Source organism: Nuphar pumila, chromosome 7 (assembly GCF_984573655.1).
Source record: "Nuphar pumila chromosome 7, dmNupPumi1.hap1.1, whole genome shotgun sequence".
In the NCBI taxonomy this organism is placed as follows: Eukaryota; Viridiplantae; Streptophyta; class Magnoliopsida; order Nymphaeales; family Nymphaeaceae; genus Nuphar; species Nuphar pumila.
Window position 1 is genome coordinate 57,562,397 of NC_143255.1, and position 14,116 is coordinate 57,576,512.

At 35.6% G+C, this 14,116-nt stretch overlaps 1 protein-coding gene across 2 annotated transcripts; it reads left to right on the forward strand.

Annotated features, from left to right (window-relative positions):
• Positions 1-1,410: 1,410 nt before the first annotated feature.
• Positions 1,411-13,565, forward strand: LOC149832315 (lipid phosphate phosphatase epsilon 2, chloroplastic-like). Of its 2 annotated transcripts, XM_090014440.1 has the most exons (5): positions 1,411-1,549; positions 1,698-1,866; positions 12,460-12,685; positions 12,958-13,031; positions 13,209-13,565. In XM_090014440.1, the coding sequence occupies exons 2-5, from the start codon at positions 1,753-1,755 to the stop codon at positions 13,458-13,460; spliced, it is 666 nt and encodes a 221-aa protein (XP_089870566.1). In that variant the 5' UTR covers positions 1,411-1,549; positions 1,698-1,752; the 3' UTR covers positions 13,461-13,565. The 2 variants fall into 2 exon arrangements, with proteins under 2 accessions (XP_089870566.1, XP_089870565.1); XM_090014439.1 differs by having other exon boundaries at positions 1,428-1,866.
• The last annotated feature ends 551 nt before the right edge of the window (positions 13,566-14,116 follow it).

Below are 14,116 nucleotides of genomic sequence, written 5' to 3' on the forward strand. Positions count from 1 at the left end.
AATTTGAGTATTTTACGCGGATTGCTATGCCCATAGATAATTATGACCGATATAGCCGACCTAGGATTAGTGTGGTGTGATAGAATATTTAAGAGAGTATTCGGGGAGATGGTAATTAAAGTATACAAACTTATGTGGTGTCTCAAAAACTAAACTCAGACTAGAGCCTTAGAGCCCACTACAGTTGTAAGTTTAAATATTTATCTACTTATAATTATTTCTTACTGGGTTGTAGACTCATCCCCTTGTTTAATTACAACTGTAGGCTCCAGACACACTAGCACAGACAGGACTTGATCGATTACTTCTTCGGCAGAGTACTTGGTTGTTTTTATCCTTCATGTCATTAAACATTCATGTATTTGTTATTTTCTTTTGTTACGAATGATGAACATTGTAAGAAAGTGAGTTATTGAAAGATAATGAAAAAAAAATTTAGTCATATTTTCTCTGTGTGAACTTTGTATGCTTTCTCTCTTGGAAGTAATATCAATCGAACTCGAACCCCGAGGTCCCAGATCAGAGTGTTACAAAGAGTCTCAAGCTAGGGGATAGACTCTGATCCCACACGCAATTCCCTGGTAGGTGGTCAACCTTGCTTCCCCGAATGCAAGACAAAAAGAAGCTACAAAATACTCACCTCGAGTGAAATAAGTTCAGGTGCAATCATAGTGCCTATCATCGTGTGGTCCTAGGATGTATACGAATTGGTGCAAACACGACGTCGTGAAACCATATCCCATATGACACCTTAATTGCTACAAATAAACTACCACCATTTTGACAACAATGCCCCATTTTTCAATAAAAGGGGTGAGATACCCAGTCCACCTTGCTTGATTGGTCGAGATACTAGAGATCAAGCCACCAAAGCAATTTTTGAGTGGTCATTGTCACCGCCCCATTGACAAAGAACATGCTTTTTGAAAGAGAGGAAACTGTGGGATTTGAACCCGGGATAAAACCTCATAGGAGCCCAGCTCTAGTAAATGAAAGTTTTTTTGGGGTGTGCGTGGAGTTTCCAAATATTATAGGCCCAACAATGTTATTATTAGATCTTTTAACAGAGCTTATGCAAAGGTGTTTGCTTAATTCAAACTTACAAATGTGTTTTGTATTAATTATTTAGTAGAAACATGCAGACGAAGTACTTTTCATATTTGGATATGTTTATAGAGTTTGGCTCGTATCGTCCGAAAACCCAATGATGGGAATGGACTTTTCTGATCAAATTGATTTGATTCAAAGCACAATTTTTACCAAAATAAACAATGATGAAAACATCTGGAGGTTAGATTAACCAAAAATAATTGTATGTTTATTTTTAAGTATTTAGAACGTTTGAGAGAGAGAGAAAGAGAGAGATTGGGTTTCAGCTCACCACGTACGTTCAACACTGCACCAACCAACAAGGCTTCTTGCTTTGTAAGAAACACGCATAAAAGAGAGAAGAGAAACGGGAGGCGAAATAAAGATGGTTTTCTCTCAGAAGGTTGCGAGTCTTCTCGCCTCCTTGACATTCTTGAGAGCAAAATGCGGATTCTGTCTGGTAGCACTAGCCATGGAGTTCTGCAATTCTCCCCATCTATCTTCCTCCATCATAAACCTCTCAAACCCGCTTCATTTTTAAGATTACCCATCTTGAGTTTATCTCAGATTTGTGGGTTTTACTCCAGAAGTTTTGTTCTTCCTACCAGGTCGTCCAGTTCTCGGATTGTTAGCAAGGGCTCTCAAGGTCTTCTTGTGAGCAGTATGGATGAAAGTGAAGGTGGGTTTATGGAGACTGAGGCTATTCTGGGAAATGGGTCATCCACTGTCAGAGGAGAATCCGGGTCTTCTAATTGGGAATCAAAGATTAACCGTTCGGTTAGTATGAGAAATTTTCAACCTCCCATTTTCCGATTACTTTTCCTTTTCTGGTTTATGGATTTTGAGTTTGTGGTTGTGATTGAAGTGTATGATTGAATGAATTGGCATGCAATTTGAATCCCAAAATGTTGAAGATGCACAAAAGAGCCAAGGAGAGAAAAACAGATTTTGAAAAATGATGCTAATCTCGAAAGCTTTGTGGTACTTTGTTTATAAAAGCCTCAAGCATGTATTTTCTTAGAAAAAGCTAAATTTGAGGCAAAGAAGATGGTTAAAATTTTTGAAAGATTGTGATTTTTCCATCACATATCATGCCAACATTGGGATTACACCCTTTGAGGCACTATATCGCAAACCTTATTGATCGCCAACATGTTGGAGTGACGTTGGAGATAGAATTCTTGAATCCCCAATAGCCATCCAACACCTTTCGGATCATGTACAGATGATCCGACAACGTCTACTTACAACTCAAAGTAGACAAAAGAGTTACGCATATCATTGACATTGCGAACTAAAATTCGATGTTGGAGACCATATATTTATAAAAATATTGCCAACCTGAAGTGTTTTCAAGTTTGGTAAGAAAGGCAAATTTAGCCCTAGATACTTTAGTCCTTTTAAGATACTTGAAAAGATAAGGTCTCCACCTTGTATATATATGTAAGTATCTATATTATACATACCTTTGTATGTATACATATTGTATAATATATATGTATATATATTTTAGATTTTTTTTTTGTATTTTATTTTTGTTCCTTTGTCTAGCCATTAGAGCTAGTCCGACGGCTACAAATAGAGCCATTGAACTAGCTCCAACGTCTCTTTTGGCTCTCTCTAGTGTATATAAAAGGCGGTGAACCCCATCATTGAATGTAATGCTTCTTGCATATTTCAAGTGAACAACAAAATATTATTTTTAATATTTGAGCATTCTTTGTGTGTATCCCCTTTTGTGGGATTTGTGGGTGTGTTCATAGTGACAACTTTTGTGCTTGTCCACTTTGGTTATCGGTGGACCTTTTCTTATGATCAAAGGCTATTTGGTTCTTTACATGGTATCAGAGCGACATGCTCTTGGAACTTGAAGATAGTATTGTTTGTTGGCTCGTGAGATTGTGTTCTCACGCTCTTGTTGGTGGATGCAATACAAGCTTGCTTTGTTGGTTCGTTGGTTCACATTCAAGTGTCTGTGTGATCGAGTATTGCTCTTTTGAATGTTGAATTGGTTTGTTCGTTCAGGTGCTCATTGGTCTTACTCAAAATTCGCGGGGTGGTGCTCGTGCCTTCTCTACATCTATCTCTCTTTCTCGTCTCTTCTCTTTCTCTTTTTCTTTCTATCACTCTTTACCCTTGTAAGAATGGATGACAAAAAAAGTATCACCATCATGCCCATGAAACTCAACGATACCAACTATGTTGTGGTCTTCAATTATGAAGCACCACAATTAGGGAAAAGGGTTTTGGGGATTAGTAGATGGATCTGACCCGAAGCCTAAACTAGTTCTCACTAAGGTAGAGAACTAAGGTAGAGAACGAGAAGGAAGTCCCTCGTTCAGATGTTGAAAAAACTAAGGCCATAGCTAATTATGAGAAAAAATGGAAAAAGTGGAGAGTGGGATATACCAAAATTATGTCTTGGCTCATCAGTGATGTAGATATCGAAAAGTGCTCTAGCCTTACGAAATTTGAGCATACTAACAATGCTTGGGAATACTTCAAAAACATGTATTCCCTTAAAGATATTTCACATGTGTGTAACTTACAAGACAATATTCGAACCATGACCCAAGACAACAAAAGTATTAGGGAATACTACGAGTTATTCGTACTTTGGGAAGAGTTGACTTCTTAAACCAAAGTGGCATTCTCCCGAATATATTAGCTTCACCAAAGACAAATTGATGCAAAACATTTTTATCAATTTATGAATGGATTAAGGTCAGAATTTGAATCCACCAAATCAGCTCTTTTGCATAGAGGAAAGGTTACCTCTATTGTTGATACTATAGAGAAACTAAGTATGGAAGATAGTAGATTGAAAAAAAAATTTCTAAAAAATGATAAAGAATCCATGTTGGCCATCTCGAGGACGGAGACCTATACTCGTACTTATAGACCACTTCACTTTGGGATACAAGCAAATGAATATGATAACAAAATAAAAATTATTTGTCATTATTATCATGAACTGGGACATATTAAATATGTCCTAAGCTAAGAAGAAGGGAAAAAAATTATATGGAAAAAAAGTGGCTACGATTGAAACATCTCAAGAGACTAAGGACGTTGACAACTCTCAAGACTCATCCATTGAAATAGCTAAGTTTTTGTCTCAATTGGTAGAAGCTCTCCAACCTCTTCTTAGAGAGTCATCTTCTTTAACTGGAGCCACAGTCTCATCCTACTCCAACTTCGGTAAATTTTCTTGGCTCTTTGATTCTAGTGCGTCCTTTTACATGACCCCAAATTATGATATTTTATTCGAATGTCATACCAACTTAAGTGTGTCAAATGTTTTCAGTGTTGATGGTACATCTCTTGAAATGAAAGGAATAGGAAAGTTTGAGAAAAATCTTTTAAACACAAAAATAAAATTTATCCAAAAAATTATATATATTCTCAGATTAAGTTTAAATCTTCTATCTATTTTTCAAATATCTGATTATAGTCGTAATATCTTCTTCTCTTCAAATGAATATTGGGTGCAGGTTCACCACTCAGGGAAGTTGATTTAGCAAGACCATAGAGAAGTAGGTCTCTACTATATAGATTTTTTGGAGATACCCAAAGATACTTTTTTGTTGTAATGTCCAAAAGTTAGATTTATATTTATGGCATAGAAGATTAGGACATCCGAATGTATCCAAAAATTAATATTTTTCAAGATTGAATTTTTTTTATTATATTAATGACTTGTGAAGATTGCGTTCTTGGAAAAATGATGAGATTTCCATTTAATGATAGAACTTTTATTTCATCTTGACCACTTGAGTTAGTTCATTCGGATGTTTGGGTTTAACACCAATTATATCAAAAGGTGGATATTCATATTATGTAATATTTGTGAATGACCTTATTAGATATACTTGGATTTACTTCCTTAAACGTAAATCTGAAGTTTTTTCACATTTTTGAAACTTTCATAACTTAGTTAAAAATATATTTAATAAAGATATTTCTATATTTCATACTGATTCAGGGAGAGAGTTTTTGTCTAATGAATTTAAAAGTCATCTCAACTCCCATGCCATTACACATTAAAGATCTTGCCCATACACACTCACAACAAAATGGCTTACTTGAAAGAAAACTATGCACATTGTCGAAACTTTAAGAACTTTGCTTATTGCTAGTCACGTGCCTAAGGTTTTTTGGGCCGAAGTCGTTTTGACCGTTGTTTATCTTATAAATAGAATGTCATCCTCATTTTTACAAAATATTTCTCCAGTTGAAAAACTTTTTAAACTCACTCCTGATTATTCAAAATTAAGATTTTTTGGTTGCAAGTGTTTTGTTTTAACCAATAAAAATGATAAATTTTCTGCTAGAGCTATTTCTTGTGCCTTTTTTGGTTATGTTGACAACCAAAAGAGATATCAGGTGCTATGATTCTAAAAATAAAAAATTATATATTTTAAGAAATGTGATTTTTTTTAAAAGGAAATTTTTCTTTGATAAGGAATAATCTAAGGAAGTAACTGAGTATTTTTTTGCTTGATCTTGTTTCAAAACATGATGCTGATGATTGTGATTGTGAGTATGATTTTGAGAATGTTAGTGAATGAAGAGATATAGTACCTCTTGAAGAACTATCCCATGATTATCAAACTTGTATGCAATACTTTAGAGGGGGGGAGGGGGCAAAAACCTCCTTGTGCACTTGAAAATTACTGCAAACTAGGAAACCATCTAGAATGTCAAAAACCCTATCGAAATTTGTATCATATGACTCATTTTCTTCAAAATACCAAGCATGCATAGCCTTGATTCATTCTTATGTAGAACTTTCATCTTATGTTCAAGCCAAACAAAATTTCGAATGGGTTAAAGCCATGAAAGTAGAATTAGAAGCATTGCTCAAACTTGGACTCTTCAAAACCTTCTACAAGGAAAAAAACACATAGGTTGTAGGTGTGTATACAAAACTAATAGTGATAGGACCTTTGAGAGATATAAAGCTAAACTAGTTGCCAAAGGATATTCGCGAAAATATGACAGATTATAAATAGGGTTGGCTGGCCTCTTTGAGATTTGAGGCCACCGCCTAGGGCTTCCTATTTTGGAGGGGCCTCCAAATTTTGGAGTCCTCATAGGATAGACAATGAAAAGAAAAAATTCATAACATTGACTATAACAAAATGAAGCAGGCAATCATGAATTATATATCAAGTGACTAACCTTTAGGAGAACCTAAGATGTTATCATCATGTACATTGCCTTTGATGCTGGGTATCCGATGAACAAGATGGTTATTTGGTCGAGGAGCGGGTCAAACTGATGAGATCTTCCCTTTTGATATAACATATACATCAAAAATTTTCTAACTTTGAAAGTGAAGATGAACTGCAAATTAGGAGACCATCTAGAATATCAAAAACCCCATCGAGATTTGTATCATATGACTCCTTTTCTTTAAAATACCAAGCATGCATAGCCTTGATTCATTCTTATGTAGAACCTTCATCTTTTGTTCAAGCCAAACAAAATTTTGAATGGGTAAAGCTATGAAAGTAGAATTAGAGGCATTAGAAAAGACTCAAACTTGGACCCTTCAAAACCTTTTACAAAGAAAGAAACCCATAGGTTGTAGGTGTGTATACAAGATAAAAACTAAGAGTGATGGGACCTTTGAGAGATATAAAACTAAACTAGCCAAAGGATATTCACGAGAATATGACATAGATTATGAATAGGGCAGGCTGGCCTCTTTTAGATTTGAGTTCACCGCCTTGGGGCCTCCTATTTTGGAGGGGCCTCCAAATTTTGGAGTCCACATAGGATGAACAATGAAAAAAAAAAATTCATAACATTGACTATGACAAAAGGAAGCATGCAAACATGAATTATATATGAAGTGACTAACCTTTAGGAGAATCTAAGATGTTATCATCATCTACATTGCCTTTGATGCTGGGTATCCGATGAACAAGATGGTTATTTGGTCAAGGAGCGGGTCGAACTGATGAGATCTTCCCTTATGATATAATATACACAGAGCACAAGTCTGGTGCCAACTTTGAAACTGTTGTTGGAACATCAGGAGCCCTAAAAGTTCTGCCTAATTTGGAAAACTAGTTCATGAGCATGATTATATGCATATAAACCAATATTAATTGTATGTATGATCATGAGCTTAACTGGTGCTAGGAAATGTTAAGTTTGCTCAAGCAATCATGAGCTTATGTGTAAACTCCACCTAGCATAGCAGATTTAAAATCAAATTTTGTTCAAGATGTTGATTATAACCTGATGATCTACCCAACCTCTTGCAGTCTATGCCATGTCTTTCATTATTTCAACAGGCTAGGCCTTTAGTGCAAGTACATGAATATGTTTGAAAGGGATTTGCACTTGCATTGGTACGTGAAACCTATTGATATGTACCATCATGACAAGAAACTGCAAGACTAAACAAAAAGTGAAAAAAAAGAGATGCTGAAAATATCTCGAGATCACTACCTGAAGAAGGCACTTCTTGATGAAACACCAAGAACAAGTTTATCTACATAAGTTTGGTTGACATAATGGACGATGGCCTGAGACGCTATGTCACATGGGTGCGGGTGCGGGTGCGGGGATTCGGCACTTCCAAAAAACCCGGGTGCGGGGGTGCGGTAGGGGCAAAAATGTAAATATATATATATATATATATATATATATATATATATATATATATATATATATATATATATAAGGGGGTCGGGGTTTCCCAGGTTTTTCTTCTGTCAGCAGATTTTTTTTAAAAAAAAATTCAAATTCGCAGCCAATTTTTTTTTTTAAAAAACAGCAGCTGTCTGTCAGCTGCTGACAGACAACTGTTGTCAGCCCTGACAGACAGCTGCTGTCAGCCCTGACAGACAGCTGCTGTCAGCATATTTTTTTTTTAAAAAAATTCAAATTCGCAGCCCATTTCACAGGGCAATTTTTTTTTAAAAAAAAAAAATCCAAAAAACAAATGGACCTAAATGATCCTGGGTGCGGTCAACGCACCCAGGATCGGGTTGACCGCACCCGGTGCCGCACCCGAACCCGCACCCGCGTCGAGTCACGTCGACGCGGGTGCGGCACCCTGCTAGCCGAATCCCTGTGACATAGCTGAGACGTCAGTATCTTCAATGATTACTTCCTTGCTCAGTAGCTGCAATTCCACCAATTTCCCAGAAAAAAAAGAGTCCGTAAGAATATCAACAGAAATTGCAAAAAAAAAATGCACCCATCCTAGACATCGTTAACAAAAATGGTATTACTGTGAATGGCTTCTACATTTCTTGAGGCTTTACTAATGCTTGTTCATATATAAGTCAATCAAATCTAGCTCATACATCCATAATGTTAATACCTTATAACTTTCAGAGTAAAGCTCCAACTCTTCTAAGTAATTGTGCTGCAGTTGAACTAGAGTTACTTTTGCCATAATTTTTAACAACATATGTGCCAAGAAAGAATGTAAAAAATTCAGCGCTATGTGGCAACATATCATACACATTTGTTAACAGAGACCACAGTCACCAGGCTCGTGGGTCCATTGTGCATGTAGCCAAGGGGCCCCAAAGACCCTCCAGTGCTGGGTAGTATGGGTTTTGAGATTAGCCAGTAAATATATATGACATAATCACTATATGCTTTGTAAACCAAAATCTAAATGTGATCGCTATAGTTATTTAGTGGAAACATCTCTATAAAAATCAAAGGTCCATGTTGCACCAAAACTTTGCAACGAGAAAATCAAGTTTTTTAATGAAAACAATTTGATCCAAAGGTTTTCTAGTAACAAAAGTAAACAAATTGACAGGCTCAGATTAACCAAAAACACATACAGCTATCTAGGGGCGGCTTAATAGAATTTGTATATACAATGAAAAAAAATTTAGGGCCTCATTTGGAGGCTTTGCCTAGGACCTCAACTTCTCTTGATCTGCTCCTAATTATGAATAAACTTTTGCTCTTGTTGCTCACATGACCACTGTTAGAACCAAGTTTGCCAAATTAGGAAGCGAAAGTAGGAAACAATATAGGAAATGAAAGCGGGAAGCGGTGCATTTTAAAATGTATAGGAAGCGGGAAACGAGGAATAAAAAAACGATATAAGAATTGAATGGGAATCGAAATGGAGCACAAATAAAAATTAAAATAAAAGTAACTATTCTTAAGTTTCATGATTTTTAGTGTAAGAATTAAATTTTTAACAAAATCTAAAAATGATGACTGCGTGAGAGGAAGCACATAGAAAAACATGAAAAGTAGAGTGAGAGGACATACAAGGAGAATAGATGAAGCATGTGGAAAGCGTCGGAGAATCGAGATTGTCATCAAGTTTTGGAAGCGAGGAGTATCGCGCTTCCGAAGCGAGTTTCCAGGAAGCAGGCTTCCCACCTATTTAAGAAGCTTTCAGTAACTCTGGTTAGAACCCTCATTGCAGTTGCTTCACTAAAAAACTGGTCTATATATCAAATGATGTTAAAAATGCTTTTCTCAATGAAAATCTTATGGACACCCCAAAGTATGGGCATTCATCAAGGGAAGACATTCATCAAGGGAAGACATTCATCAAGGGAAGACTTCGCCTATAAAAAACACTGTATGATTTAAAATAAGCGCCCAAAGCTTGGTATGATAAATTCTATTTGTTAAAGAATTTGATACAGTTACAATAATTTTGTTGCTCTACATTGACAACATGATTATCACTGGAGGGAACAAAAAGAAAGTTGAAAATATAAAAAAAATCTTAAAATTAATTTTAAAATGATTGATTTGGGTTTTCTAAGATACTTTCTAGGAATAAAAGTTGCATATTTTCCTAGATAATATTTTATTACATCAGTCTAAATTTGCTTCTGATATTATTCTCAGGTCTGAAATTACAGATGATAAGAGAGTTGATACTCTCAAAGTTACAAATATCAAAATAAAAATTGTTGATGGGGAGCCTCTTGATGACCCAACACCCTATCGATAGCTTATCAGAGCCTTATTTTATTTGTCAATTACTAGACTAGATATAACACATATTCACACAACCAGTCAATTTCAGCATGCTCTTACATCTGTTTATATGGAGGTTGTTTTGTTTATTATTGGATATCTTAAAAATTTTATTTCTAGGGGCTTGTTTGTCTCCTTCATCTGCATTAAACTTACTTGTTTATGCTGATGCATATTAGGGAAATGACCCAACACCCTATCTATAGCTTATTGGAGCCTTATTTTATTTGTCAATTACTAGACTAGATATAACACATATTTACACAACCAGTCAATTTCAGCATGCTCTTACATCTGTTTATATGGAGGTTGTTTTGTTTATTATTGGATATCTTAAAATTTTTATTTCTAGAGGCTTGTTTGTCTTCTTCATCTGCATTAAACTTAAACTTACTTGTTTATGCTGATGCATATTAGGGAAATGATCCCAACAATATGCACTCAATCACGAGTTTCTGTGTTTTCTTAAGTAAATCTCTAATCTTGTGGCGGTGCAAAAAGCAACAAAAAGTCTCTCTTTCTTCAACGAAAGTTGAATATCGGATCATGACCACTACTACAATAGATGTGATATGGCTGAGAAGACTATTGGCTGATATGAGAATCCAAATTTAACGAACTTGAAAGATGTATTGTGACAATAAGAGTGTTATCTACAATGCTAGCAACTACACATTTTACAAGAGAACCAAGCATATCGAGATGGATTGTCATTATGCATGAGAGAAATATCTTGAAAGTGTCATTGATCTGCTTTACATCACATTAGAGTACCAATTGACAAATTTCTTCACCAAGCCTTTCTCAGCTCCTATATTTCACTTTATTCTTAGCAAATTTTCAGTTATTTTACCATAAGTTTGAGGGAGATTGTTAAATTGTGCATACAAATAATGTATATATATGTATGTATCTATATGTATACATACCTATGTATGTATACGTATATACATATGTATATATATATGTATATGTATTTTTTAAACTATTTTCTTTTTCTTTTGTATTTTATTTTTGTTCTTTTGACTAGTCAACCTAGAGTTGACTGTGCTTTGACCAGCCATTGGAGCTAGTCTAATGGCTACAAATAGAGTCGTTGAACTAGCCCCAACGTCTCTTTTGTCTCTCTCCAGTGTATGAAAAAGGGGGTGAACCCCTTCATTGAATGTAATGCTTCTTGCATATTTCAAGTGAATAATAAAATATTATTTTTAATATTTGATCTTTCTTTGTGTGTAACCCTTTTGTGGGATTTGTGGGTGTGTCCATAGTGACTACTTTGTGCTTGTCCACTTTGGTTATTGGTGAACCTTTTCTTACAATGGAAGGCTCTTTGGTCCTTTACAAACCTCAAATAAGGTGTAGTAAATTTCTAGGGTTTCATGGTCAATTCATCACAAAAATTTTTATGGCATATCTTTTGTATTCTCTATTTTATTATTCTTTGGTGGCTGAAACATTGTCTCCCTTCTGCATGTGTTTTTTTGTGTTTAAAGTTTACATTCAGACTTCCAAATACCTAGGGAAAAAATTTGTGGTGACACTGGAAAACTTGCAATTCTGTTTTATTTTTACCCCCAGAATTGAAGAAAGATTGTACAGAACTTGCTGTTCAAAACAAGCTACATCAAAGCCCACTTGGGTGGCAAGACTCATCAGTACTGAATCAGTACAAAAATGAACCAAAAGACTTAACCAGCAATCTACCAGTCGTAGTTCTGGGTTATTCAACACTTATTCTGTTGAGAACACCTCTGACTTGACTCTTTTAATCCTCCTGAAAAAATGTTATTTAAGAGAACTCCTAGTAAGCTTAAATAATTGATCATTTACAAAGGTGAATTTGATTTGGAAGGCCTGGATTGTGTGAAGACCAACCCGATGTCTAACTAGCTATAGCTTTTAATTCTTTAAGGAATTTCTTTTTTTTGGACCTGGCTTTCATTAAAAAATCCATGGGTGAATATTGGGCTAAAGATTTTCTAGCATGCATCTTTTCAGAATGTTCTAGAAATTCAATCTAGATTCATCAGGATCCATTGTTGGCTTGATCTTTGGGTAGAAATGGCATCATCACTATTCTTATGGAAACTGGGGTCATGTATTCTCCAGTTTGTAGGGAAAATTAGCCAAAAGAATTTGTGGAACTGCAAGAAACGGACAATGAGCTTATTTCTTTTCTATACTTCTGTTGTCGGTCCTTATTCCTCTCTCTCTCTCTCTCTCTCCAATATTTCACGTTAGCTTTCATGATTGCAAACTCATACTTTTGGTATGTAGTCGTATGGGGAATCTGATTGGTTATGTTTTGTAGTCCTTTGCTTGATCTACTATATCGTGTTGGATGCAGTTGACAGTAACTTCTTGTTATGATTGCAGAGCAAGTGGGTAGTGTTTGCTATCTTTTCTGCTATTGTTATTTGCAAGCATGATGCAGAATCCTTGTGGGCACCAATTGGTGCTGTTCTAAATACTGTGATTGCTGTAGCTTTGAAACGTCTACTGAATCAGCAGCGTCCTGTGTCTGCAATGAGAGCTGATCCTGGCATGCCATCTTCACATGCACAGTCCATCCTTTATGTAACTGTTTACGCTGTTCTGTTATGTAGGTTCTTCCAATCCCATATGCTTTATTTTCAAATTTTCTCGCATTCTTTTGTAAAAATCAAGTTTCCCATTAATTTTGGATCAATTCAATAGAGTTTAGAATTATATAATTTATATGCTTTACGGTTTGTCAATTTCTCTTACAACTCCGAACGAAGCAAAAATGTATACAGTTCATGAGGTTCCCTGGCTTGAATGCATCAATGACAAAATTTCTTGGTCTAAAAATTGCTGCATTTGTTGAATCATGAATATGATTTTTTTTTACAGTGGCTCATTGGCTGGGGATTAACACGCTCAGCATCACAATTGCAACATTCGTACTAGGATGTGCCTCTTACCTTGTAAGATGTAGTTGGTAGTTGGTATGACTTATAGTGAAATTGATTGTCATGCAAACAAATTAAAAATCTTCTGAATATATATTTTGCTTTCTTCCTCTGGTAATAGGAACTATTGGCATACAACACTAAAGGAAATTGCATTGTACTAATTTATGTTTTCATATATCTTGATGACAGTCATGGCTCCGGGTGTCACAAGGATTTCATACAATCGACCAAATATTGGTGGGTGCAATCATTGGCTCCATCTTTGGTGCACTGTGGTTTTGGTTATGGCACGCCTTCGTCCTCAGTGCATATACACAGTATCTATGGATTCGGGTGCTTGTCATTGTTGGATCTGTATTATTTTCTCTGGGTTTCTTGATGTACGTTTTCCGGCATTGGGTCGCAAGAGAATGCCAAACATCTCTGCAAAATGTATTGTAGAAGTCTCATAGAATATACATGAAAACTTTGAATCAAATTCATTCATCTGCATTGATTCTGTCATGGATGCTGTTGCACATGATATGAATGTTAGCACTGGTACCGTGGCCATCTCTTTAACTTTTAAGAACTCTCTCTCTCTCTCTCTCTCTCTCTATATATATATATATATATATATATATATATATACACACACACACACACATGACAGTGGTGTGTATCTGGATATATGACAACGCCATGCTAAGAGTTAGAATGCTTGGAGTTGTGCGAAGCTGTAAACTTTCTTGCAAACACACCCTTTAAGGAAAATGACTCTGTGATAAAGATAATTTCCGAGTTCTTGGTCTAATTAAATGAAAAACATGATGGTGATGCATAAGAATCATGCTCTGAATCCACAAGTTAGAAATGTCAGCTTGCATTTGCGTTTTCTTTCAACTTTAAGAGCGGATTTCAAATAAGGTTGTGAGAAGAAATGTGAAAGACTATAGTGTGACACAAAGTGTAGCTCCATATTATATAAAAATCAAGGGCATAGAGAGCTGATCCCATGTAGTCGGGATAAGGTTTGTTGATAGTGATAGCGATATGTGATGCAGCAATTTTGGAGGACAACTTATTTCCCATACTAATTGCTAAACGTCCAATCACGC